The sequence below is a fragment of the Schistocerca piceifrons genome, chromosome 1 (assembly GCF_021461385.2).
Source record: "Schistocerca piceifrons isolate TAMUIC-IGC-003096 chromosome 1, iqSchPice1.1, whole genome shotgun sequence".
NCBI lineage: Eukaryota > Metazoa > Arthropoda > Insecta > Orthoptera > Acrididae > Schistocerca > Schistocerca piceifrons.
Window position 1 is genome coordinate 730,298,689 of NC_060138.1, and position 26,811 is coordinate 730,325,499.

At 41.2% G+C, this 26,811-nt stretch overlaps 1 protein-coding gene across 2 annotated transcripts in view; it reads left to right on the plus strand.

Moving 5' to 3' along the window:
• LOC124711315 (cation-independent mannose-6-phosphate receptor) overlaps positions 1-26,811 on the plus strand; it is a 640,574-nt gene that overhangs the window by 246,583 nt on the left and 367,180 nt on the right. For both annotated transcript variants that reach the window (XM_047241343.1, XM_047241335.1), the window contains exon 14: positions 4,314-4,429. In XM_047241343.1, coding sequence (XP_047097299.1) covers positions 4,314-4,429 — 116 coding nt within the window. The remainder of the gene's footprint in view (positions 1-4,313; positions 4,430-26,811) is intronic.

Sequence of the window (26,811 nt, forward strand, 5' to 3'; positions counted from 1 at the left end):
AGACGAATGGAAAAACTGGTAGAAGCCAAACTCGGGGAAGATCAGTTGGGATTCCGTAGAAATGAGAACACGTGAGGCAATACTGACCCTACGACTCATCTTAGAAAATAGGTTAAGGAAAGGCAAACCTACATTTCTAGCATTTATAGACTTAGAGAAAGCTTTTGATAATGTTGACTGGAATAGTCTGTTTCAAATTCTGAAGGTGGCAGGAGTAAAATACAGGGAGCGAAAGGCTATTTACAATTTGTACAGAGTCGAGGGGCAGGAAAGGGAAGCAGTGGTTGGGAAGGGATTGAGACAGGGTTGTAGCCTCTCCTCGATGTTATTCAATCTGTATATTGAGCAAGCAGTAAAGGAAACAAAAGAAAAATTCGGAGTAGGAATTAAAATCCATGGAGAGGAGATGAAAACTATGAGGTTCGCTGATGACATTTTAATTCTGTCAGAGACAGCAAAGGACCTGGAAGAGCAGCTGAACGGAATGGATAGTGTCTTGAAAGGAGGATATAAGATGAACATCAACAAAAGCAAAACGAGGATAATGGAATGTAGTCAAATTAAATTGGGTGATGCTGCAGGAATTAGATTAAGAAATGAGACACTTAAAGTAGTAAAGGAGTTTTGCTATTTGGGGAGCAAAATAACTGATGATGGTCGAAGTAGAGAGGATATAAAATGTAGACTGGCAATGGCAAGGAAAGCGTTTCTGAAGAAGAGAAATTTGTTAACATCGAGTATAGATTTAAGTGTCAGGAAGTTGTTTCTGAAAGTATTTTTATGGAGTGTAGCTATGTATGGAAGTGAAACTTGGATGATAAATAGTTTGGACAAGAAGAGAATAGAAGCTTTCAAAATGTGATGCTATAGAAGAATGCTGAAGATTAGATGGGTAAATCGCATAACTAATGAAGAGGTATTGAATAGAATTGGAGAGAAGAGAAATTTGTGGCACAACTTGACTAGAAGAAGGGATCGCTTGGAAGGGACATTCTGAGGCATCAAGGGATCACCAATTTAGTATTGGAGGGCAGCGTGGAGGGTAAAAATTGTAGAGGGAGACCAAGAGATGAATATACGAGACAGATTCAGAAGGATGTAGGTTGCAGTAGGTACTGAGAGATGAAGAACCTTGCACAGGATAGAGTAGCATGGAGAGCTGCATCAAACCAGGCTCTGGACTGAAGACTACAACAACAACATACCCAAGCTAATTACACAACCTGTTAGTATGTAAAACAGTTTAAGTTTAGTTGCAGGTATTGTAAAACTATAAATTGAGTGAGTGATGGCAGTTTGCTGAGAGAAATCAAGTTACACATTACATTTACAGTAATTGTTGAAAATGATTTTCCTTTTATTCAGCAACAAGATCCTGCTATCATTTGTCCATAGAGTGGTGGCATACACAAAGATCTTGCAAAGTGTTCCCCAGATTCTGTGTAAGATTTTGTTGTTGGTGATCTCCAGTTCAGTCCGAAGACAGCTTTGATGCAGCTCTCCACACTACTCTATTCTTGGCAAACCTCATCGTCTCTGAATAACTACTGCAACCTACATCCACTTGAGCATGCTTACTGTACTCATCTCTTGGTCTCCCTCTGCAATTTTTACCCACCACTCTTCCCTCCAGTGCTAAATTGATGATTTCTTGGTGTCTGAGAATGTGGCCTATCAGCTGGTCCGTTCTTGTATTCACGTTATGCCACAAATTTCTTTACTCCGAAGTTATCTTTAGTGCCTCCTGATTGGTTACGTGATCTACACATTTCATCCTCAGCATTCTTCTGTAATACAACATTTCAAAAGCTTGTATTATCCTTTTCTGTGGACTGCTAATCATCCATGTTTTACTTCTGTACAAGGCAACACATCTTAAAAGACATTCAGAAAAGGCATTGTAATATTTAAATCTGTAATCAGTGTTAACAAATTTCTGTTCTTCAGAAATGATTTTCTGGCCATTCCTATCTGCATTTTATATCCTCTCTACTCTGAGTGTCAGCAATTTTTTTGTTTTCTATTTATTTTTTTGTTTTCTATTTATTTTTTATTTATTTATTTTTGTCCACAGCTCGTGGTCTAGTGGCTAGTGTTGCTGCCTCTGGAACACGGGGTCCCGTGTTTGATTCCCAGCCGGGTTGGGGATTTTTCTCTGCCTGTGGACTAGGTGTTTGTGTTGTCCTCATCATCATCATCATCATCATTTGTGACAATGGCTACATTGGATTGGGGAAAAAAGAAAGAAAAAACTTGGAACTTTGTACAGGCAATGATGACCACGCAGTTGTGCGCCCCACCAACCAATCATCATCGTCAACAATTGTTTTACTGCCCAAGTAGCAAAACCCATCTACTACTTTTAGTGCCTCATTATCTAATTAAATTCCCTCAGAATCACCTGATTTAATTGGACTGCATTCTATGATCCTTGTTTTGGTTTTGTTGGTGTTCATCTCATACCCTCCTTTCACGGCACTGTCCATTCTATTCAATTGCTCTTCAGATTACTTTGCTGTCTCTGATAGAATTACAGTATCATTGGCAAACCATAGAAGTTTTTATTTCTCCTCCCTTTAAAATGCTTGCCCAATGTACAGATTGAATAACGTGGAGGATGAGCTACAAACCTGTCTCACTTCCTTCTCAACCACTGCCCCTCCACTCATAACTGCCATCTGGTTTCTATACTAATTGTAAATAGCCCTTCCCTCCCTGTAGTTGATCCTGCTACCTTCAGAATTTCAACGAGCGTATTCCAATCAACACTGTCCAAAACTTTCTCTAAGTCTGCAAAAGCTATAAATGTAAGTTTGCCTTTTCTTAGCCTATCTTCCAAGAGAAGTTGGAGGTCAGTGTTGCCCATGTGTTTCAACATATCTCCGGAATCGAAACTGATATTTGCCAAGGTCAACTTCTGCCACATTTTCCATTCACCTGTAAAGAATTCATCTTGGCATTTTGACTTACTAAATTGATAGTTTGGTAATACTCACAACTGTCAGCTCCTGCATTCCTTGGAATGGTATTATTACATTCTTCTTGAAGTCGAAGGCTGTTTCGCATGTCTCATTCATCTTGCACACTGGGTGGAATAGTTTTTTGTCATTGGTAGTTCATCCATGGATATAGCTCTGAGGATATTTTGTCTACTCCAAGGGCCTTGTTTTGATTTAAACCTTCAAGTGCTCTGTCCAGTTGTCTCCCATCGCATCTTCATCTACTTCCTCTTCCCATTCTGTAACATGCCTTAAAGTTCATCAAATTCATCTACCTTGTATGGGCCCTCTATATACTCCTTCTACCTTTGATCTTTCCCTCGCTTGCGTCTTACTGATTTTCCATATGAGCCCTTGATATTCATACAGTTGCTCCTCTTTTCTCCAAATGCCTCTTTTGTTTTCGTGTAGGTGGTATCTATATATTTTTGCCCTACTTATACATGTTTCTATAGACTCACATTTGTCCTCCAGTAATACCTGCTTAGCCATTTTGCACTTTCTGCCAATCTCATATTTTATACATGTGTATCCCCTTTTGTCTGCTTCATTTGCTGCATTTGTATATTTTCTCCTTTAATCAGTTAAATTCAGTATCGCCTGTTCTATCAGAGAATTGCTACTAAGCCTGGTAGTTTTAACTATTTGACCCTCCGCTGTCTTCAATATTTCAAGCTTCAAAGCTACCTATTCAACTTCTACTCTACTCCATTACACTGTTTCAGTCAGTTGTTGCCCAATGCTCCTTTTGATTTCCTGCCTTTTTGCAATCTGGTTCCAGAATCTCTGTCTTACCAATATATAATCAATATGAAACTTTCCAGTGTCCCCAGATCTCTCTTGCACCTTTTTTCAGGATTCTTAAACCAAGTGCTAGCAATGATTAAATTGTGATCGGTGCAAAATTCCACCTGGCGGCTTTCTCTGATTGAAGCAGAGTGCAGAATGATTCTGCTGTCACCAATGCACTTTTTGTATAAGAACCATGAAGGTAAGATGAGAAACATTAGAGCTCTTGCAGAGGTTTTAGACAGTTGTTTTTCCCTTGTTCTATTTACCAGTGGAACAGGAGAGGAAATTACTAGAAGTGATAACAGGGTACTCTCTGCCATGACTTCTGAAGTACAGATGTAAATGTAGGTGTAGATGAAGCCACCCTACTTCGGCAATGTCTGTGGTTCATGGGGCAGCTATGTATGTTACGGGCAATATTTTGTACAACTCATAGAAAATGAGAGATACTTCTACATGCTATACTTTTTTTTTTAATTTTTTACTTCATGCATTTGTTTTATGTGTATTTCTTGTTTTCAGGTTTGATTTGACATCACTAATGAGCAAAGATTACAATGTTACATCAGAATCTGGAGATGTATTACAGTTTAGTGTTTGCAGAATCTTAGAAAAATCTCCTTGCGAAAATGGAACAGGTAAATTAAAACTCATGATTTATGTTACACTGTATTGCTAAATAACAGTGAATGGATATTGCTTAACTACTATAGTTCCCATTTTAAAAGCTAAATATGCAATACTTTTTATGTAAGCTTAAGACTGATAACAACTGTTCTCAGCATTTACAATTACAGTACTTCATAATTCTTCAAGAGCTTTTTGACATGTCATAGCATAACATGAATAGATGAGAATTCTGGCTGTCGCTTGCAGTTTATGTCATTATCATTGCCATGTGTGTGTGGTAAATATCTTGACTGTCTGTCATTAGATACTATTTACGAAGTTTTATTCTCTTTTGTATTGAAGTGTCTTTAGTAGGTTTATTAATGTTTACATCTAGGTCTGAGAAAGGTTTATTAATGTTTGCAGCTGTAGTTCCAACCTCACAATCACGTTGTGTTTTTTATATCTATATGATTTATCCTGAGCTTGATAATTGCCTCTTGTTTTCCATTGCCCAGAGACGCACTTTCAGATACTTGTAACGCAAGTGTTATTTTTATTTCACTTAGATTCAGGGGAAACATTGTGCTGTATCGGTTTCTGAACGCAAAAAAACAGGAGTGATGTTGTCAGATGGGTTTTAGATCAGTTAACTAGCATTTAACCTGCATTTAGTTTATGTTTCTATCAGTCTTTGCTACTTTGCCCGGTCTCAATGGATGCTAAGTAGACCATACTCTTCCAGCATTAATAATTTGTTATGTCTACAAAATTTTCAGTGCTGTTATAGAATATGACACAAAAGTGAAAACTACAAAAACTTAAATCTCAGAAATAAAATTTCTTAAAGGATCACAGACGAAATTTCTCGGCATTTTCTGAGCGATAATTGTTTAATGCAAGTGTTTCTGTAAGTGAAATGATTTCCAAGAACAGACAAAAGATTGCTCAAATGAAGTAGTTTAGCACCAGAATTGACTTCTTGGCAAAAACAGGGAAAAATATGAGGAGCATTCAATAAATAATGCAACACACTTTTTTTCCCAGCCAGTTTTGGTTGAAAAAAAATGCAAAATTTGCTGTGAGACATGGTAAAATATTCCCGCTTTGGCCTCTTTAGTTTCATGAAGGTCTGCTGTTAATGGCCCTTTACGTAGCCTTCAAAATGGCATCTGTGAAGGAGGTGCATTCCAAGCAGAGAGCTGCCGTTGAGTTTCATTTGGTGGAAAACCAGAACATTGCAGATATTCATAGGCATTTGCAGAATGTCTACAGGGACATGGTAGTGAACAGAAGCACTGTGAGTCAATGGGTGAAGCTTCTGTCATCCTCACGGTGAGGTCATACAAGCCTGTCCGATTTCCCATGTGCTACCCTCAGGAAATTGTAGAAACAACTTCAGCAAGTTCGGCGCCACAAAAATGCAATTGACCTTCTCCTCTTCCATGACCATGCAAGGTGTCACCACAGGTCTGTGCTCCTAACAGCAGCTCACAGAACGTAATGGGATTGTTCTTCCTCGTCCACCCTACAGCTCAGATCTGCAACCTTCCGACTTCCATCCATTTGGCCCAATGAAGGCATGCAGTCTGCGGGAAGCAGTATGTGGATGATGGGGAGGTTACTGATGTAGCAGGACGTTGGCTGTCGAGTCGACCATTAGAGTGATAGCATGCTGGTGTGCAGGTCTTTCAAGAGAGATGGCGTAAGGCCGTTGCTTTGAATGAAGATCATGTTGAGAAATAAGGTTTTGCACCAAAAGAGTGGGGAATAATATTAGAATCCTGAATAAATCCAAGTTGTTGTTGAGGAAAAAAAAGAAAAAAAATATTGCCCTTATTGAATGCCCTTCATATTTAATCAAAGATGTTTTCAAGGGTGAAATATTTGTAGACTCTGCATCAGGAGCCTAAAACAGGTTAAGGTGAGGCAGAGATAATGAGAAACTAACTACTTGAAAGCTATAAAGATCTAATTCAGAATTTATGGAGCAACTAGTAAATAAGCGTAGCAAAATTATCAGCTTTTCATTTAAAGGAAGGCACATGCTACATCCTGAAATGACAATACTTAATTAAATGTTATTTCACTACAGACTTAAAATGTTTTGTGTGGATTCTCCAGTAGTGAAACAGATAGGTAATAGTGGATAGTGGTCAGGTGTGATTCGTGGTTACCATACTGAGGAATGTTGCCACAATTATCAATCAGAACAGTTGTGCCAGGGCTCTCTATTTTTTTTTAAGTTTAGAGTGTGTATCTACTGTGCTTCTCGTAATCAACTACTAAATAACACCAAAAGCTAACTCCAGTACAAGATCGATAGGTACCATATTTAAATGTCAGTGATACATTTCCCAGCTCTTCATCACAACAAAAGGTTCGTTTTGCTGAGATCTTTAGTGCATCGTGTAATCTTTGCTGCATGATTAATGTGTGCCCCCCACCCCCCTTCCTCCGAAACGTGAGACAGTTAACACTTTCTATGTGTTCAGTTCGCAGTGTTGAGACTGGTGATGAGACAGTGATGTTACGTGATGTCATAGGTCCTGTGCTATGATTGACTGATAGAAGCAAACCAAGCAACCCCTACACTGATTTAAGTGTCTTTGAAGCTAACATGCTGTATTTGCTGATTTTTATATTTTTGCTTGTTTATTATGAAAATATGCACCTTAAGTGATTCACTGCCTTAAATATCTCTCCAAAATGTGTTGTTTTTAGTGTGATTCGTTGTAGTAAAGTGTTGGGAAACGTGACATGGGTGGCTAAACGTGCTACCGTACATTGCTCCATTGAAATTACAAATATATCTTTGCCTGGATTTGTTCTTGTGTTTAAATCTGAAATGGGCACACCAAATTCCACCACTTTCACCTTAAGCTCATATTCCAAATGTTTGCCTAATAAATTGGACTGTAAATTCATATTGTGCTGTTTTCTGACTCATTGCATATTACATGTACTTGTAAGACAATAAGATGTGCAAGAACTCAGTCACAATATATTCACAGGTAGAAAATTGCTAAATATAAACTTTATGCAGAGCAAACAGTGTCAGCAAGCAAGAAGATTGTTAAGAACTGAAGGTATCAGAATACATTTCCCACACTTATTTCCTTTAATCATTCATGAAACTCTCACTAGGTGGTACCACTTATGTGCACTCTAGTGAGGCATTTACAAACTTAGCATACCCTTTTTACCATGGATAGGACTGCAAAAGCTAGAAACAATTCAGTAATATCAAAACATTAATATTAAACATGAATCAAAAGGCATGATAAAGATATACAGAGGCAGGGATTCCATAACATAGGTTCATCTACTCTCGTGATTACATGTCATTGTAAGCAGTGGAACATGGAAAACCATGTGGACATTGGTAAGACATCCACAGTCTGAATGGACAGAGCCTTTGGGAGGCCTGCAAGAACTATACTCTCTAGAAGCCGTTCCCCCAAACAACTGTTACATGGATTAACTGATTTTTCAAGGTGCAGGATTAAGACTAGTTACTACCTGTTAGAAAAACATTACTCAATATTGCCACAAGCTCTGGTGCGTATAGTGTGAGGTAGCGGTTGGCCATGAAGGCTGGCGTGCTGTGAATCAGTGATTCAAACCTGACTCTCTGCAATTATTTGTTATTTGGTGTCTATCATTTTTGGAAGATTCTTGAAATATCTTATGTCTGTAACATTTGTGTATTCTGGTACATTCTATGTTTGTATGAATACTAGCATTCTGGAACATTCCGTATTTTTATAAACAGCTGCACACACTTTGCAGTAGTTCAGTTCTAGTTTGGTTGTAGATTGGTATCGGTAATTAATGTATCTTCAGTTCTAAGTGTTGGGCGTCATTGATGACCCTGCATTCGGATTTAAAATTAATTATGGTTTTGATGTGACGTTGTTTGGTGTAGACATTGGTACTTCAAAATGTCTATACCACTGTGGCTCCAATCAGACAACATAAAAGCTGTTGCCAACACAGACAGGAACTAGAACTCAAGCAGTAAGTTTTTCCCGAGGTCCTTATATTCAGGAGAACAGTGAATTCCAAAAAGGTCCTTATATTCAGGAGAACAGCGAATTCCAAATCAGCAGTAAATCAGCTGCACACGAGGCATCCATCAGTGTTTTCCAGAGACCCTTGTCAGGACCTGACAAAACGGGTGAAAGGATTCGACCAAGTAAGCAAATACAGTGGATGGTATGACATGATGTGTTTGGCAAGTGTATACTGCAACTTGAATGCCACAACCCAACAGTGGTTCAAGAATAATGAAGGGAAGAGGAAATCAATAGCTGGAACAAATTCCAGGCCAAACTGAAGAAAATGTTTGGTGACAATCAGCAGCTAGTCCGTTTAGCTTGAAAACAGGATCCAGTGTCATGGAAAATGAGACAATTGTACATACAGAATGTTTTGGCCTCACACGACGTGATGAACCCAAATATGACAGATACTGACAAAATTTCAGACTTGATGAAGAGAGTCACAGAAATTGTTACCAAATATAATGTGCTCCCACTATTATTTACTGATCTTTTTACAAGATGGTTATTTTACATCTGGCTTTTTGTGGGGAGCCAATATTTTTCTTAATTTATGGCCAATTTTGAACTTGATATCCTGCAGTATATGCTAATGACAAACTCAGTCACTTGAAAATGGCATAAAAGGTCAAAACCTGGGTCGTAATTAAATAAACAACAGTACAGTCAAATTGTGCTGTGTTCATTTAAAAGTTATTGTATGGCTGTTGCTGAGCAACATCAGAACTGTTACCACTGAGGAGAGTGGTGGCCATTCTGCATCAATTTTCCAAACCTTTTACATCTGAAGTGGGGGTAAAGACAGACAATGTGGCCCATAGTAAGACATCATATCAACACTGGGGATCATTCACCAACTGTTGTTGTTGTTGTGGTCTTCAGTCCTGAGACTGGTTTGATGCAGCTCTCCATGCTACTCTATCCTGTGCAAGCCTCTTCATCTCCCAGTACCTACTGCAACCTACATCCTTCTGAATCTTCTTAGTGTATTCATCTCTTGGTCTCCCTCTACGATTTTTACCCTCCACGCTGCCCTCCAATACTAAATTGGTGATCCCTTGATGCCTCAGAACATGTCCTACCAACCGATCCCTTCTTCTGGTCAAGTTGTGCCACAAACTTCTCTTCTCCCCAATCCTATTCAGTACTTCCTCATTAGTTATGTGGTCTACCCATCTAATCTTCAGCATTCTTCTGTAGCACCACATTTTGAAAGCTTCTATTCTCTTCTTGTCCAAACTATTTATCGTCCATGTTTCACTTCCATACATGGCTACACTCCATACAAATACTTTCAGAAATGACTTCCTGACACTTAAATCTATACTCGATGTTAACAAATTTCTCTTCTTCAGAAACGCTTTCCTTGCAATTGCCAGTCTACATTTTATATCTTCTCTACTTTGACCATCATCAGTTATTTTGCTCCCCAAATAGCAAAACTCCTTTACTACTTTAAGTGTCTCATTTCCTAATCTAATTCCCTCAGCATCACCCGACTTAATTCGACTACATTCCATTATCCTCGTTTTGCTTTTGTTGATGTTCATCTTATATCCTCCTTTCAAGACACTGTCCATTCCATTCAACTGCTCTTCTAAGTCCTTTGCTGTCTCTGACACAATCACAATGTCATCGGCGAACCTCAAAGTTTTTATTTCTTCTCCATGGATTTTAATACCTACTCCGAATTTTTCTTTTGTTTCCTTTACTGCTTGCTTAATATACAGATTGAATAACATCGGGGAGAGGTTACAACCCTGTCTTACTCCCTTCCCAACCACAGCTTCCCTTTCATGTCCCTCGACTCTTATAACTGCCATCTGGTTTCTGTACAAATTGTAAATAGCCTGCCGCTCCCTGTATTTTACCCCTGCCACCTTTAGAGTTTGAAAGAGAGTGTTCCAGTCAACATTGTCAAAAGCTTTCTCTAAGTCTACAAATGCTAGAAACGTAGGTTTGCCTTTCCTTAATCTTTCTTCTAAGATAAGTCGTAAGGTCAGTATTGCCTCACGTGTTCCAGTGTTTCTACGGAATCCGAACTGATCTTCCCCGAGGTCGGCTTCTACTAGTTTTTCCATTCGTCTGTAAAGAATTCGTGTTAGTATTTTGCAGCTGTGGCTTATTAAACTGATTGTTCGGTAATTTTCACATCTGTCAACACCTGCTTTCTTTGGGATTGGAATTATTATATTCTTCTTGAAGTCTGAGGGTATTTCGCCTGTTTCATACATCTTGCTCACCAGATGGTAGAGTTTTGTCAGGACTGGCTCTCCCAAGGCTGTCAGTAGTTCCAGTGGAATGTTGTCTACTCCCGGGGCCTTGTTTCGACTCATGTCTTTCAGAGCTCTGTCAAACTCTTCACGCAGTATCGTATCTCCCATTTCATCTTCATCTACATCCTCTTCCATTTCCATAATATTGTCCTCAAGTACATCGCCCTTATATAGACCCTCTATATACTCCTTCCACCTTTCTGCTTTCCCTTCTTTGCTTAGAACTGGGTTTCCATCTGAGCTCTTGATATTCATACAAGTCGTTCTCTTATCTCGAAAGGTCTCTTTAATTTTCCTGTAGGCAGTATCTATCTTACCCCTAGTGAGATAAGCCTCTACATCCTTACATTTGTCCGCTAGCCATCCCTGCTTAGCCATTTTGCACTTCCTGTCGACCTCATTTTTGAGAAGTTTGTATTTCTTTTTGCCTGCTTCATTTACTGCATTTTTATATTTTCTCCTTTCATCAATTAAATTCAATATTTCTTCTGTTACCCAAGGATTTCTACTAGTCCTCGTCTTTCTACCTACTTGATCGTCTGCTGCCTTCGCTACTTCATCCCTCAAAGCTACCCATTCTTCTTCTACTGTATTTCTTTCCCCCATTCCTGTCAATTGTTCCCTTACGCTCTCCCTGTAACTCTGTACAACCTCTGGTTTAGTCAGTTTATCCAGGTCCCATCTCCTTAAATCCCCACCTTTTTGCAGTTTCTTCAGTTTTAATCTACAGGTCATAACCAATAGATTGTGGTCAGAGTCCACATCTGCCCCTGGAAATGTCTTACAATTTAAAACCTGGTTCCTAAATCTCTGTCTTACCATTATATAATCTATCTGATACCTTTTAGTATCTCCAGGGTTCTTCCATGTATACAACCTTCTTTCATGGTTCTTAAACCAAGTGTTAGCTATGATTATGTTATGCTCTGTGCAAAATTCTACCAGACGGCTTCCTCTTTGATTTCTTGGCCCCAATCCATATTCACCTACTACGTTTCCTTCTCTCCCTTTTCCTACACTCGAATTCCAGTCACCCATGACTATTAAATTTTCATCTCCCTTCACTATCTGAATAATTTCTTTTATTTCATCATACATTTCTTCAATTTCTTCATCATCTGCAGAGCTAGATGGAATATAAACTTGTACCACTGTAGTAGGTGTGGGCTTTGTATCTATCTTGGCCACAATAATGCGTTCACTATGCTGTTTGTAGTAGCGTACGCGCATTCCTATTTTCCTATTCATTATTAAACCTACTCCTGCATTACCCCTATTTGATTTTGTGTTTATAACCCTATAGTTACCTGACCAGAAGTCTTGTTCCTCCTGCCACCGAACTTCACTAATTCCCACTATATCTCACTTTAACCTATCCATTTCCCTTTTTAAATTTTCTAACCTACCTGCCCGATTAAGGGATCTGACATTCCACGCTCCGATCCGTAGAGCGCCAGTTTTCTTTCTCCTGATAACGACATCCTGTTTAGTAGCCCCGCCCGGAGATCCGAATGGGGGACTATTTTACCTCCGGAATATTTTACCCAAGAGGACGCCATCATCATTTAACCATACAGTAAAGCTGCATGCCCTCGGGAAAAATTACGGCTGTAGTTTCCCCTTGCTTTCAGCCGTTCGCAGTACCAGCACAGCAAGGCCGTTTTGGTTATTGTTACAAGGCCAGATCAGTCAATCATCCAGACTGTTGCCCTTGCAACTACTGAAAAGGCTGCTGCCCCTCTTCAGGAACCACACGTTTGTCTGGCCTCTCAACAGACACCCCTCCGTTGTGGTTTCACCTACGGTACGGCTATCTGTATCGCTGAGGCACGCAAGCCTCCCCACCAACGGCAAGGTCCATGGTTCATGGGGGGGATTCACCAACTAGCCAGTGCTAATATAGTGTCATCGGTGGAGCGACAGGTAATTGAAGAAGAAATGGAGAAGATGCTGCAAGATGTCATCATTGAACCTTCAGAGTTCTTGGTTCTATCCATTGGAAGGAGGAGGATGACACATGGGGTTACTGCATTGACTACTGATGACTGAACAAAATCAAAATCATGAAGAATTAAGTCTATCCATTGTTGTAGAAATACAGTCAGGCAACTTGCAAATTGAGGTTGACAAGGCTGACCAGGAAGAGACGGAAAAGACTGGGTTCATAACTTCTGATGGCCTCTATGAGTTCAAAGTTACATCATTTGAACTTTATAATGCTCCAGCCAGCTTTGAACGTATGATGGACAACATGCTTCAATACTTTAAATGGATGATGTGTTCAGATTGCAGGTCTCTGCCTGAATTAAAATAGAAAAAAAAAAAAAAAAAAAAAAATTTCACTGCCCAAGAAATAATAATCATGGGGCATCATGAAGGGTGATGGAATCCATGCCAATCCAGAGAAGATAAGAGCAGTCCAGATTTTCTGACTCCTCAACATATTTTTTATGTGAGGAGGAATGTGTTCGTAATACTGGTGGTTCATAAAGGATTTAGGCACCAAGGCATGTCCCATCCAAGAACTACAGCAGGAGAGATGCCAAATTGTGCTGGAATGAGGGGCAAGAAAGATTTTTCCTTCTCTTTAAGGTGTTAATATGATCTTCAGTTCTAGAATTCCATGTTGAGACAGCCATGTCAGAACTTCACACTTATGTTTTAGGTAGGAACAGTTTTAATACAAATTTAGGAACTTGCCAAGGAGGCGATAGCATGTGCTTCCAGAGTGCTCTTCAGGTCTAAGGTGAACTACTCTACAACTGAGAAAGAGTGCCTGGCAGTTGTTTGGGCCATCAACAAGTACTGGCCATATTTACTTGGTGAACCATTTGCTGTTGTGATGGACAACCATTCTCTACATCGGCTGACTAGCCTGAAGGATATGTTGGGCCATCTGGTCAAAATGGATCCTGAGGCTCCAGGAGTACAACATTACAGTGGTTTACAAATGTGAATAGAAACTCAAGGATGCCGACTGCCATTCAGTGAAACCTTTGGCTGAACACAGTAGTACAGCATGGATGAAATCTGACATTGCTGCCTTAAATGACATAGCTGCTGAGCAGAGGGAAGATCCAGTACTGCTGAAAACTGTAGAAGTCTTGAAGGAAGAGAGGCTGATCAAACAAGATTTCAAATTGATAAACAGAGCATTTTATAAAACTAACTACAATCCAATGGGGTAGAAGTGGTAGCTCATCATCTCAGCTCATCTATGGCCAGCTATCCTGACATATTTCTGAGACTTTACAACCTGTGGTCACCTGGGATTCGTGAAGAGTGTAGGCATAATTAGACGCATATCAGTGACTAGGTCCTATCAATCAGTTAGATAGTTATGAATGCCAACTATTGAAGCATATGCCACTGTTGTCTCTGCGACATCTGGTACCAATCCCACCTATAGCAGTGCCATTCCACTCACTTGGAATCAATCTCTTGGGGAGGTTCACGCAGTCAGTCAATGGGAATTGATGGGTGATAGCCTGCACTGACTACCTCACCCACTGTATTGTCATCAAAGCTGTGCCAACTGCTAAAGCTCCAGAAATTTCGAAGTTCCTTATAGAAGACATTGTCTTGAAGTACGTTTATTGACCTCTGACCATGGAAATGTTTTCCAGTTGAGACTAGTGTCAGGAGTGATTTCATATTGTGGCATCACCCTCAGGAAGACAAATGATTACCACCCACAGTTGAATGACATCACAGAACACTTTAATAAGGTGTTGGCGTATAGTCTTGAGGTATGTTGATGTCGAACAGAGAGGTTGCAGTATGATACTACCAGTCATGACATTTACATGTAACACAGTGAAGCAAGACACTACAGGCTTCACAGTATTCTTTGTGCCCCATATTGGTAGGCCAAAACGATATTGGATTCACTGCTCCTGTTTCAACTGGATGATACTCAGGTTGACTGCATGGAACATGTCAGCACTAGGACCGAAGAAACAAGGCAGCTGGTTCGAATATGGACTCTGGGTGCCCCAGAGGAAGACCAAGAGTGCTATAAAGTCAAGCACTCGCCAGTGGGATACTCAGGAAGCTTGGTGTTGGTTTTTAGGATAATCTGAAAGTCACTGAAGCATTACTTTGGCCCAAATCAGATCCTTCGTTGCTTGTTGGACGTCACATATGAAGTTGAGGATTATGACCATTCATCAAGAAGACCAAAGCACAGACACATCATACATATCCTCCATATGAAGCCCTTCTACAGTCTACAGGTGCAGCTAGACAATGGATCATTCAAGGAAACTGAAGACCCACTTTACAACTGTGAAGCTTTGATGTGAGTGAAGCTTATCATAGTGAAGCGGATGTAACAATATGACCAGAACACGAGGATCTATCATCACAGCATACAAAGGACCTTTGACAAGATCTAAATTCAGAGTGCTGCAGTTAGCTCCAATGAGAACATCTGAAACATTGTGTAACACAATTAGAGAAGGAAAGTTGCTACTCACCATGCCGCAGAGATGCTGAGTCACAATACGCACAACAAAAAGATTCACACAATTATAGCTTTTGGCCATTAAGGCCTTTGTCAGTAATAGACACACAAACACATACGTTCACTCATGCAAACGCAACTTGCACGCACGTCTGCAGTCTTGGATAACTGAAACCACACTGCGAGCAGCAGCACCAGTGCGTGATGGGAGTGGCGACTGGGTGGAGGTGAGGAGGAGGCTGTGGCGGGGAGGGATAGTGTGGTGGGGGTGGTGGACAGTGAAGTGCTGCAGTTTAGACCGGGGGGGGGGGGGAGGAGGAAGTATCGGAAAGGAGAGAAATAAAAAGAAATTGAAAGAATGGGTGTGGCAGTGAAATGATGGCTGTATAGTGCTGGAATGGGAACAGGGAGGGGGCTAGATGGGTGAGGACAGTGACTAGCGAAGGTTGAGACCAGGAGTGTTATGGGAACATAGTATGTATTGCAGGGAAAGTTCCCACCTGCTCAATCCAGAAAAGCTGGTGTTGGTGGCGTTGTGCATGTTAATCAAGTTCCTGCAGGGCAAGAGTTTCAATGTGTGTTACGGGTTCCAGGAATTTGGGATTACGTGGCAGGAGAATTTTGTGGATGGGGAGAAGGTACTGCAAGGAGGATTGGGCATGGTTGATATGATTTTGCAGGACTGTTGGTAAGGGCTAAGGATTGACAGACTCTGAACAGGTGGAGGTCATTGTGGAAGGAGGGGTGGCAACCAGTGATGGGTAATTTGATGGTAAGGCCATTAGAGGGGATTTCATGAGCCAAGCAACAACGCAGGAACAGTATGTGGGACTGAGATCTGGTAGGGATAAGGAAACTTTTCTGTATTGATACAGATGGAAGGAGCAAGGATCAATGGTGGTGCAAAAATGCGAAAAATAACGTAAAAAAGAAGAATTACGCCTGAAAAATTATGCAAAAATATGCATTGAAACTCTTGCCGTGCAGGAACTTGAGCAACATGCACAATGCCACCTCAAAAAGCTCTCCATCGTGCTCACTTCCTATTCCTGCACCAGAGTGTCACTGTCCACCACCTCTACAAGAACCTCCAAACCTCTCCCACATCCCCTCATAGCTGACAAACCCTGTCTCGCAGACCTACTACACTTACCCCACTCTCCAAAACTCCCTCCTACCACCACACAGAATCCAGAACCCAATCAGACCCGCAGCACAGTCATGAACCTTTCCTCCAGAAGCCTTAGTCCCACAGAAATATCAGTCCTTTCCAAAGGCCTCACCTTTTGCCCCACTCCCAAATTCAATCCTGGTGGACTTGTTAAAGACTTTCTCTCCTTGTCCTGGTCCCTACAATGGAAACACTTTTTCACCACCAACCCGACCAGCCTGACTCAACCAAAGACCGTTATTGAACCTTGCTTAACTCAGTTCACTCCTCTATCTAACCGTGATCCACCCCCACTGTTAACTTTCCAGAGTTTCTTAAACTCGAATCTTGCCTCACCATCATTCCCAAAATCCCTCAACATGCAAACTAACCTTACATCCACAGAAAGAAGTGCAGTCCACCATCTAAAAACTGATCCCAACCTTATAATCCTACCTGCAGACAAAGGCTCCACCACTGTTGTTTTGAACCGCAAAGATTACCTGGCGGAAGGATTCCATCAGCTGTCAGGTACTTCCACCTACAAACCTTGCCACAGTGACCCCATTCCAGTAATCCAGCACGATCTCCAGTCAATACTCAAATCCTTAGGCCCATCCCAGAACCTCTCCCCAGAGTCCATCTCTCTACTTAACCCCTACCACTCCTCATACCCCCATCTTCTACACGCTTTCTTAAGTCCATAAACCCAACCACCCAGGATGACCCATTGTCACCGGTTACTGTGCCCCAACTGAGAGAATCTCTGCTCTTGTAGACCATCACCTTCAACCTATTGCCCAGAATCTATCCTCCTACATAAAAGATACCAACCATTTTCTCCACCAACTCTCCTCAGTTCCTGTCCCTTTACCAAATGGTGCCCTGCTTGTTAATGTTGATGTCACCTCTCTGTACACTAACATTCCTAATGCCCATGGCCTTACTGCTATTGAACACTACCTTTCCAGACACCCTATGGATTCCAAACCAACAATCTCCTTCCTAGTTGCAATGACCAACTATATCCACCCACAATTACTTCTCCTTTGAAGGCATCACCTAGAAAGAAATCTGGGTTACAGCTATGGGCACCCGCATGGCACCATCCTATGCCAACCTATTCATGGGCCATCTAGAGGAATCCTTCCTAAAAACCCAGAATCATAAACCCCTCACCTGGTTGAGATTCATTGATGATATCTTTGCTATCTGGGTTGAAGGTGAGGACACCCTATCCACATTCCTCCAGAACCTCAACAACTTCTCCCCCATTTGCTTCACCTGGTCCTACCCAACCCAACAAGCCACCTTCCTAGATGTTGACCTCAATCTCAGAGATGGCTACATCAGTACCTCCATCCATAACAAACCTACTAACCACCAGCAATACCTCCACTTCGACAGCTGCCACCCATTCCATACCAAGTAGTCCCTTCTGTACAGCCTAGCCATCCGTGGTCATCGCATCAGCAGTGACGAGCAGTCCCTCTCAAAACATACCGAAGGTCTCACTGAAGCCTTCACTGACCTTAATTATCCTCCCAACGTTGTACAAAAGCAAATCTCCCATGCCTTATCTTTCCAATCTCCCACCACCTCCCAAAGTCCCACAGTCCGGCCACAGAGCAGCATTCCCCTCGTAACTCAGTACCATCTGGGACTGGAGAAACTGAATTACATTCTCCACCAGGGTTTCGATTACCTCTCATTGTACCCTGAAATGAGAAATGTCCTGCTCACTATCCTTCCCACCTATCCTAATGTGGTATTCCACCGTCCACCAAACATTCACAATATACTCGTCCATCCTTACTCAATCCCTGCTCCCAATCCCGTACCTCATGGCTCATACTCCTGTAATAGACCTAGATGCAAGACCTGTCCCATACATCCTCCTACCACCACCTACTCCAGTCCGATCACTAACATCACCTATCCCATCAGAGGCAGGGCTACCTGTAATATTAGTCATGTGATTTACAAGCTAAGCTGCAATCACTGTGCTGCATTCCATGTAGGCATGACAACCAACAAGCTGTCTGTCTGCATGAATGGCCACCGACAAACTGTGGCCAAAAAACAAATGGACCACCCTGTTGCTGAACACGCTGCCAAACTTGATATCCCTCATCTCAATGAGTGCTTCACAGCCTGTGCCATGTGGACCCTTCCCACCAACACCAGCTTTTCTGAATTGCACAGGTGGGAACCTTCCCTGCAATACATCTTACGTTCCTGTAACCCTCCTGGTCTCAACCTACGTTAGTCATTGTCCTCAGCCATCCAGCCACTTCCCGTTCCCATTCCAGCACTACGCAGCTGTCATTTCACCGCCACACCCAGTCTTTTAATTTCTTATTGTTTCTCTCCTTTCAGCTACTTCCTCCTCTCCCCACCTTCTGTCCTGCCCCCCGTCTAAACTGCAGCACTTCACTGTCTGCCACCCCCACCATACTATCCCTCCCCCTCCCTGCCCCAGCCTCCTCGTTACCCCCACCCAGTCGCCCAGTGAGGAGGAGAAATGCATACCATCACGTTTCCGACTTCGATAAGGGTTGGATTGTAGCCTATGGCGATTGCGGTTTATTGTATCGCGACATTGCTGCTCGCCTTGGTCGAGATCCAGTGACTGTTAGCAGAATATGGAATCAGTGGGTTCAGGAGGGTAATATGGAACACTGTGATGGATCACAACAGCCTCATATCATTAGCAGTCGAGATGACAGCCATTTTATCCGCATGGCTATAACGGATCATGCAGCCACGTCTCGATCCCTGACGTTGACAAGACAACAACCATTTGCACAAACAGTTCGACGATGTTTGCTGCAGCATGGACTATCAGCTCGGAGACCATGGCTGCGGTTACCCTTGACACTGCATCACAGACAGGAGCGCCTGCGATGGTGTAATCAACGACGAACCTGGGTGCACGAATGGCAAAACGTCGTTTTTTCGGATGAATCCAGGTTCTGTTTACAGCATCATGATGGTCGCATCCATGTTTGGCGACATCGCGGTGAACAAACATTGGAAGTGTGTATTCGTCATCGCCATACTGGCGTATCATCCGGCATGATGGTATGGGGTGCCATTGGTTACGCGTCTCAGTCACCTCTTGTTCGCATTGACAGCACTTTGAACAGTGGATGTTACATTTCAGATGTGTTACGACCCGTGGCTCTACCCTTCATTCGATCCCTGTGAAACCCTACATTTCAGCAGGATAATGCACGACCGCATGTTGCAGGTCCTGTATGGGCCTTTCTGGATACAGAAAATGTTCAAATTCTGCCATGGCCAGATCTCTCACCAATTGAAAACATTTGGTCAATGGTGGCCGAGCAACTGGCTCGTCACAATATGCCAGTCACTACTCGATGAACTGTGGTATCGTGTTGAAGCTGCGTGGGCAGCTGTACCTGTACACGCCATCCAAGCTCTGTTTCTCTCAATGCCCAGGCGTATCGAGGCAATTATTACAGCCAGAGGTGGTTGTTCTGGGTACTGATTTCTCAGGATCTATGCACCCAAATTGTGTCAAAATGTAATCATATGTCAGTTCTAGTATAATATATTTGTCCAATGAATACCTGTTTATCGTCTGCATTTCTTCTAGGTGTAGCAATTTTAAGGGCCAGTAGTGTAGTAAAGAAACTGCCCTCTGCATTATGGGCATAAATTCTGTGACAAAATGAAACCGTGTCAGATCAGGACTCAAATACAAAAGCGTTTCACACTCAGTGTGCCACAGTTGTCTGTGCTTGCCTCGGGAACTAACTCGTTGTTTCATGTTGTCGCTAGTTTCTGTCCGTACCTTTACAGCTCCACAGAAACTCTACTGCTGTGACACTTGACTAGTGTAGCAGGGAGAAAGTGTACAAAACCTCGCTCAAGAGGTAATTACTGAAGGAAGTGACAGTTTGAAACTCGAAGCAGTTTGTGAGATGGGCAGTGATAGTGACATTGTCAGCACACTGTCATAAAAAGATAAGCGTTTTCAGTCCACGCATTTAGCATGTTGCAAATGTTTCATTACTGCCTATACTCTTCACCTTATTGGAAACTGTTTTTTAACTATACTAAGCTCAGTGTGTTGTGTAGTCCAGTGGTATGTCAATTTTTTGCAGGCTCAGAAAAGAAATTTGTATCCAACTCTGAATAATACTCATTTACTGGGACTATACCCTCTTCATTCGATGAAAAATTTTGCGTTCCAGTGTGGCACCACCACCCACCCCACTCCTGTCTTGGAATGGGTGGAGGGACAGAAAAGTATTTTATGAAGTCACTTGACCCACATCATAGGAAATGATAAGAATAATATAATCGTCTGCCTCATGAACTTAGCCATATGCAGTAAGGCACAAGAGCTCATTATTGTGACATTTGTCACTCACTGGACAAACTTTACATTAGCATTTTGCAAATATTGACAATAAAACCCACTGAGTTCCATTATGTTTCTACCAAAATCTTTGTTTCTTTGTTTATCAGCCCTCTGATTTAACTGCCATTTCTCTGCTCACTGCTTTAAGTGTAGTTTCCTTCTGGCATGTATTTATGGCTACATGTATCGTCCACAACTTCGTAATGAAACTAGTCCATTAATTATGGTGGAACACTGTAAAAACATAATTTTGAAATTTCTTTCCTTGTACGTTTTTCATTTGTATGTGTAGAAACACACATACACTTTCATCTATGTGGAATGTCATTCAACATATTACTGTATTTATCCGACAGTAAACTACTCTGAATATAAGACGACACCCTGTTTTGAAGAGAATAATAAATAAAATTTTTGTTATTAACAAATTCTTACTAAACAAACCACAAACTGAAGTACTGATATAAACTGCTTAAGATAGTGAAGGGAAGTTAATGCTATCCATTATAACTTAAGCTACTTATTGACTGTCAGCATTTTGGTGGCCTAATACAAGGGCGGGGGGGGGGGGGGGGGAGGGGGGGGGGGGAGGGGGGGGGGGTAGTTGCTTATTTTACCTCCATCATCCTGTGGTGAAGACAAAGTCTCTCTGAAGAAGCCACTGTCTGTAAGGCTGTTTCCTGTGAGCCTTGTAAGGTCTATGCACAAAATCATGTATTGCTAGTACTTGAGGTCGTGCCATGTGGAATTATTACTTGTCTTTGTTATCAGAGCCTTAACATCTTTGGTTATATGTCCCCTGAAAGAATCCAGCAGCAACTTACCTTTGAAATGTGCAGGCATGCACATAGGAAAGAGTCTGAAGTGACAGGGAGGAGGATTTGCTTTTAAAATGTCTCTTTCCCCTGCGTTAATTTTCAAAAACCAACAATTATGTAAGATTCATCAGCTCTGTACTTCATCCATTTATCTACTTTCACAAGACTTAATCCATTATCCAGTTTTTGCTGTTACTACAGCTTCAACACTTGTAAATAGTTAATGAACTCTCCTTCAGTCATAATGCATTACTTATTTTCTGTTCTTATTTGCTACAAGAATTTCCATCCTCTTCAAATAATGATGACTTTTTATTACATGAGTGATTGTATTTATGTTTTCATTGTTATTTTTCTCATTCATGGAATGGAGTATTTTGAGGTCCTACGTGGCACTCATTAAGATGTTGCTAGCTCCGTGCAGCACCTACTGTGGTGTAAGGCTGCCTGTTGTTGAATTCCATCTGCTGGATGCCACCCAAGGAAAAATAAATAATAAAAACCAATAACAAAAATACAAAACCAATGTCTGAACATTTACAGGATATAATCCACATATAAATAACTTCTTTCTGGACTACTTTGGGCCCACTTGATTTTTACTAAGAGGATGAGTCAAATGAAAACCTTAAATTTGTAATAACAAATCAAAATTTCACGCTGTTATCCTATAAGTTGGTAAGCGTGCTACAAACCGTTGCAGTATCAGTATAAAGATGGCCGTCCCACTTGCAACTTGTGCCAAGGAAGAACAGCGTTCTGTTATTCGGTTTTTGCGTAGTGAAGGTGTGAAACCTATTGAAATTCATCAACGAATGAAGGTTCAGTATGGTGATACATGTTTGTCACAGCAGCAAGTCTACGAATGGAGTAGGAAGTTCGCAAATGGTGTGACTTCAGTGGAAGGTGCTCCTCGTCCAGGTCAGGCACAATGAGTTGTGACTCCACATAACATCGCAGCAGTTGAAGCCATAGTGAAGGAAACCCCCGAGTGACACTGAATGACATTGCTGCATGTTTACAGATTAGTCATGAGTCAACACACCACATTGTGTGCGGGTTCCGCTGGATAGGTCAGGAGTCCACTACACGCAGCAAGTGGCTACACGGGTAGCAGGGGTTGTGTGGCGTGGACTGGGCGATTTTATAGGTTAGATGGCCTCGGGCAAGTACAGAAAGGGCAGCAGCCTCAAAGGGTGCGGGGCAAAGTCAGGACATGCGGGAGCCAAGCAGCAATCGGTATTGTAATTGTAAACTGTCAAAGCTGCATTGGTAAAGTACCAGAACATCAAGCACTGATAGAAAGCACCGAAGCTGAAGTCGTTATAGGTACAGAAAGCTGGCTGAAGCCAGAGGTAAATTCTGCCGAAATTTTTACAAAGGCACAGACGGTGTTTAGAAAGGATAGATTGCGTGCAACTGGTGGTGGCATGTTTGTCGCTGTTAGTAGTAGTTTATCCTGTAGTGAAGTAGAAGTGGATAGTTCCTGTGAAATATTATGGATGGAGGTTTCACTCAACAACCAAGCTAGGTTAATAGTTGGCTCCTTTTACCAACCTTCCGATTCAGCGGCATTAGGCCGGTATTACACTATCAAATTTCTTTGTCCAATATCTTTGTCAAAGATATTTGATAGTGTAATAGGGACTTTGTCAAATGTCGTCCAATATTTGATCAAATGTAGGGCCTCGCTGTATATTTGATCAAAGAAACCGCTTGTCTTCTGTTCACTGCAATGTGACATGTTACCACATGGAGCGCTAGCATTGCTGCAGCGTTCTGTCATCTGTAGTGTTTTTATAACCATTGCCGGTAAATACAATTGGTGTGTGCCGACAACTACAAAATTAATAGAGATGTCTGAAGTTGATGAGGCGCTTTACAACGTGAGGCACCCTGAATACAAAAATTGATTAAGAAGATTGGAGACCTAACCTAACCTAACCTAACATAACCCTCTCCTGTAGGAAGGAATCGGAGTGTATAGTGAGCCTGTCTTCTGAAGATGTAGCAGTTCTTAAGTGAATATTGTGCTTTGTGATATGAGGATACACTTCATTGAGCACATACAGAAATGTGTGCTCATCCATTCTTAAGTAATTGATGTACGACTTGACGTCTTCCACTGTAAGCTCACGTAACAAGTTTTGTTGAATGCTTTTATCGTGTCGTCGTAAAACCCATGGCTTCACCCAGATTAGATTAGTTTTTTCGTTCCATAGATCCGTGCTGAGGAGATCCTCGTGGATGTGGAACATGTCGATTTTTTAAGCTGAAATACCAATACTAATAGTATGAATAAATACAATACATCATTTGTTTCTGTTAAAAATTTCGCCAATGGAGTAGAAGGAGTTGGCCAGTAGTAAGTCTTTCAGGCTCCTTTTAAATTGATCTTTATTTCTAACTAAATTTTTTATGTTTGCTGGCAAATTATTGAAGATGAGTGTTCCTGAGTAGTGGACCCCTTTTTGAACTAAAGTAAGCGCTTTTAAGTCCTTGTGCAGATCATTTTTGTTCCTGGTATTGTATGTATGAACTGAGTTGTTTGTTGGAAAAAGAGATATATTATTTACGACAAATTTCATTAAGAAGTAAATATACTGAGAGGCAGTAGTTAGTATACCCAGTTCTTTGAAGAGGTTTCTGCAGGAGGTCCGTGAATTTACTCCACAAATAATACGTATTACACGCTTTTGGACCTTGAAAACTTTTGTTTGACTTCAAGATTTACCCCCAAAATATTATCCCATATGACATTATGGAATGAAAGTATGCAAGCTTTTTCATTTTTATGTTGCCTATGTCTGCTAACACTCGAATTGCAAATACAGATTTGTTAAGGCCTTTCTGCAGTTCTGTGGTGTGCTCCTCCCAACTGAATTTATTATCAAGTTGTAATCCCAGGACTTTTAAGACTGTCAACCTCGTATGTATGGTTCCATTTTTCCCCCCACTTCTTTTCCGCATGTGCACACAATGCAATTGGAGTACGTAGAACTGCTGCGGTTAAATAACAAGTTGTTGTCAGCCATCTTGAACTTTGACGAAAAATTTGATGACAGTGTAATACCCCTTCTAGCGCTACGTCAAAGATCTTTGTCAAATATATTGGACGGAATATTGGATCACATCTTTGATCAAATCTTTGACAAAGAAATTTGATAGTGTAATACCGGCCTTAGTGGCAGAACAACTGAGAGAAAATTTGGAATACATTTCACATAAATTTTCTCAGCATGTTATAGTCTTAGGTGGAGATTTCAATTTACCAGATGTAGACTGGGACACTCAGATGCTTAAGACGGGTGGTAGGGACAGAGCATCGAGTGACATTATACTGAGTGCACAATCCGAAAATTACCTCGAGCAATTAAACAGAGAACCGACTCGTGGAGATAACATCTTGGACCTACTGATAACAAACAGACCCGAACTTTTCGACTCTGTAAGTGCAGAACAGGGAATCAGTGATCATAAGGCCATTGCAGCATCCCTGAATATGGAAGTTAACAGGAATATAAAAAAAGGGAGGAAGGTTTATGTATTTAGCAAGAGTAATAGAAGGCAGATTTCAGACTACCTAACAGATCAAAACGAAAATTTCTGTTCCGACACTGATAATGTTGAGTTATTATGGAAAAAGTTCAAGGCAATCGTAAAATGCGTTTTAGACAGGTACGTGCCAAGTAAAACTGTGAGGGACGGGAAAAACCCACCGTGGTTCAACAACAAAGTTAGGAAACTACAGCGAAAGCAAAGAGAGCTTCACTCCAAGTTTCAACGCAGCCAAAACCTCTCAGACAAACAGAAGCTAAATGATGTCACAGTTAGCGTAAGCGTTCAGTGAATTCGAAAGTAAGTTTCTATGTACCGACTTGACAGAAAATCCTAGGAAGTTCTGGTCTTACGTTAAATCAGTAAGTGGCTCGAAACAGCATATCCAGACACTCCGGGATGATGATGGCATTGAAACAGAGGATGACACACGTAAAGCTGAAATACCGTATTTACTTGAATTTAAGCCGCACTCGAAACTAGCCGCACCTGAAAAATGTGACTCGAAATCAAGGAAAAAAATTTCTCCAAATCTAAGCCGCACCTGAAATTTGAGACTCGACATTCAAGGGGAGAGAAAAGTTTTAGGCCGCACCTCCAAATCGAAACAAAGTTGGTCCATTGTAATATGAGACACAATTTAGGTCGGATGAATGACGATACAGCTACAGTAGCTTGGTTCGAGTCGTAAGCTTAGCAGTTAAGAGCTTTACCAGGTAGCCATTGCTATGCGTCAGGCGCTCCGTCCGTATTTATACGGGTACCCTTGCTTTTTCATGTGCTTCGTGTGGTTTGAACTGATCGCTTATTTTTCTTTGATCTGATAAGCGCCGTTTTCTTTGTTATAGGTGTTTACGTCACTCTAAGCTGGAAATGAATTACTGTACTGTGTCATGCATTGTTTGTCGCATTCTGATAATGTGTGTTTACAACCTGTCGCTGCTTGCGGCATGGCTCGCCTTTGTGCGCGCTACCGCTGCTTACAATAAATAATTAAAAAAAAAAAAAAAAAAAAAAGAGAGAGGAATTGTCCCATTAGCGAAACAATGGCAAGAGACTGCTATTTGTTGTTACTTGCACTGATGCGTTCTTTGATAATGATCAACAAGCACCAAATAATAGACTGCGTATGATAGAAGATGTTCTGAGTGAGAGTTTAGCGAAAATTTTTCTCTGTTTGCAGATCTTTGCAGGCGCCTCTTTAGTACGTTACATTCTGCACAGAAATTAGAGTCATCTTAGATTTAAAAATGTAGTCAATTGCTGTGCTTCATTTCTGACTGTATCACTATTAGGCATAAGAATAATACGAATATAAACATGACATGCTATGTATATTCTTCTGTGTTTGCTGTTGTCTCACTCTAGTATCATAGTTTATTAGGCAGACAGGATTTAAATTAGATAGCAGCAGCAAAGAATACATGGCAAAATGTTTATATTCATATTATTCTTATGGTGAAGAGAATACTGCGTGTGATTCACAATTCATAAAAGTTCCTAGTAGCAACCATCTCTTCTCACAGGTAGGAAAAAATTCAGAACGTAGAGTTGGCCATATTGACAAACATCCCAAAGAGTCTTGTCAGTCAGATTTTCATAGTACATTGAAATGCTGCTACTTTTGAAGATGAACTAAACGGAATTTGTATTTACTTCATTAGATAATGTATGAAAATGCAGCGGT